Source organism: Melampsora larici-populina (genome assembly GCF_000204055.1).
Source record: "Melampsora larici-populina 98AG31 unplaced genomic scaffold MELLAscaffold_134, whole genome shotgun sequence".
In the NCBI taxonomy this organism is placed as follows: Eukaryota; Fungi; Basidiomycota; class Pucciniomycetes; order Pucciniales; family Melampsoraceae; genus Melampsora; species Melampsora laricis-populina.
In genome coordinates this window covers 49,630-52,225 of record NW_006768898.1, presented here as the reverse complement: position 1 = coordinate 52,225, position 2,596 = coordinate 49,630, and the positions used below count along the sequence as shown (strand labels likewise).

Sequence of the window (2,596 nt, the reverse complement as noted above, 5' to 3'; positions counted from 1 at the left end):
GATGATGCACCAAGCTTAAAATTTCGAATGGATCACCACATTCCACGATTCGGAAGTATCAGTGCTGCTGGTCCTCTTGGCCAACTCGTCAGCCGTACTCCACTCATAAGTTTGTCTTTTTTCCTGATTAATTTTAACTTACAATACCCAAATTTTAACTTTTGTATTCTATTCGTTATTCATATCTATAGCTAAGCCTACCTTGGCTCATCAAAGACAATTCACTACATCTACTTCTCAACACAGTCTTTTACCAAAATCATCTGAAGCATCATTTCAAGATAGCACAACCGTACCCGATTATTCAGCTTATCGTACTTCAACTGAAGATTCAGGTCGAGCGTTCTCTTACTTGATGGTAGGATCTATGGGATTAATCACAGCAGCAGGAGCTAAATCCTTAGTATCCGATTTCTTAACGAATTTATCAGCTTCAGCAGATGTATTAGCTTTAGCTAAAGTAGAAGTTGAATTAGGTAACATACCAGAAGGAAAGAATGTGATTATCAAATGGCGTGGTAAACCGGTGTTCATCCGTCATCGAACTTCTTCTGAGATTGATGAAGCTAATTCAGTGGAGATCAGTTCGTTACGTGATCCTCAAGCTGATACTGATCGAATCAAAAAACCAGAATGGTTGATTATGTTGGGAGTTTGTACTCATTTGGGTTGTGTACCTATTGGTGAAGCTGGTGATTATGGAGGATGGTTCTGCCCTTGTACGTTCTTATTACTCTAGGTACGTGTCTTGATCTGTAAGACTGATTGTTCATTTTTTTAATCTAGGCCACGGTTCTCATTATGGTAATTTGGATATCACTTTGTTTCATTCTATCTCGTAATAGTTTTTGACCTTTGCATTCTATCGTTTATGCTATCGTTTATGCTAATAGATATCAGTGGTCGAATTCGTCGTGGACCAGCACCCTTGAACTTAGAAGTACCTTCATACGAGTTCAACGATGAAGAGGGAAAGTAAGACCGCATCTTTTCTTTTAGATTCAAAGTTTCTTTCCTTTTTTATAAACTGACTTCTTGCATTCTTTAATTCGTCAGAGTTATCATCGGTTAGATTATAACACCTTTTTCGATCATTGATTCTGGGATCTAAATGTATGAGTCGAGGGATAAGCTCAATAGAGATTAGAGATCAAGAGAAAATGTTTTTTTCCTTCTTCAGTTAAATCATTTATTTGAATGAAATGACTAGTATCCTAGATGTTCTTGTTATATTTTTTTCTTTTTCATGATTAAATTTTCGGTCATGGAGAATGAAATTCAGTTTGTGTGATAAATAAAGAAAGTTTACAAGGCGTTTTTTTGTCTTTTTGGAGTGAAGAAGTAGGTGTCATGACCGAGTTAGAATTAAGAATAGATACAGTCGTTTTCAAAAAGGTTGAAATCGAGGCGTTCCAAAAATTGAGAGGTGGACCGTGCGCCACTCGTGAAAGGTATCAAACTTACCTGTCAGATCGGGTCAGATCGAGCATTATACGGTATAAAGGAAGTTGTCCACGCAAACAACTCATCTTTCGGTGGCGCAGTAGTCAGAAGGAGACGTCCGAGTAGTACTCTGCTGGCAGTCTCATGTTCGACTCGGTGCGACTCTTTTAATTGCCTATAGTTTTTGTCGTGACTTGCTGATAGAGCAAAAACAATCACATGAAAGCAAACAATGATAATCGAGCTATTTCACTGTTATATTTTACGATAACGAGCAGATTCAACAAGAAAAGCTTGTCAAAATGTGATGACAAAAATGAAATCGAGTCCGGTTCGAACTCAAAATGGTAGTAGCTTCGGAACCTGTTGGATCAAGCGTAACGCGGACTCTCGACCAACTGTGCCACAGTAATTTTGGAAGCTGCTGTAGTTAGGCTGCTAGAGCAGCATTTCTATATGCATATTTTGCACCTTTCACAAGTGGCGCACGGTCCACCTCTCAATTTTTGAAACGCCTCGATTTCAACCTTTTTGAAAGGAAGCGACTCGGGCCACACTCATCTTTGCTACGGCCACACTCCACGTGACTTGGCGAGACCATTACATGTACCACCCTACATGTAGTGGGTGTCTTTTCTTTTTTTTAAGATTGTAGCGGAGAAGTCTCTATGTATTTTCTACATTGCCTTCAAATCCACTTTTCCACATCAATGATCGAAGAACAATCAACACAGTCATTACCACCACCACCATCAGCTTTGATCAACACCACTTACACCTCTAAGGATGTGATGGAAAGGCAAATCAACTCATTTGCTGCTCAACATGGTTATGGAGTTGTAACGAAGACATCAAAGAAGAACAATGGCCTTGCAAAAGTATACTACAAATGTACACTAGGAGGGACCTACCGCAATAGACATGGTCTGAAAGATGAGACACGTAAGCAAAAGGCCTCTAGCTGTGTTACCAACTGCCCATTCCAGCTCATAGGAACAGAATCCGAGGTCAACACGTGGAGCTTTGTCATCAAGGAACCTATGCATAATCACGGACCTTCCTCTGCAGCATCAGCACACCCAGTTCACCTCCGGCTCACTGAAACCCAGGATAAGGCAGTCAAATTACTGTTGAAGCCAAGACTGAGATTCGT

The 2,596-nt window shown here is 40.0% G+C and overlaps 1 protein-coding gene across 1 annotated transcript; it reads left to right on the top strand.

Moving 5' to 3' along the window:
• Positions 1–250: 250 nt before the first annotated feature.
• MELLADRAFT_41235 (uncharacterized protein) lies at positions 251–979 on the top strand (the record flags this gene model as incomplete). The annotated part of the gene is made up of 3 exons (XM_007419152.1): positions 251–719; positions 787–804; positions 894–979. Coding segments are annotated over 3 exons (573 nt in total), but the record flags the coding sequence as incomplete, so codon positions are not given.
• Positions 980–2,596: the final 1,617 nt, after the last annotated feature.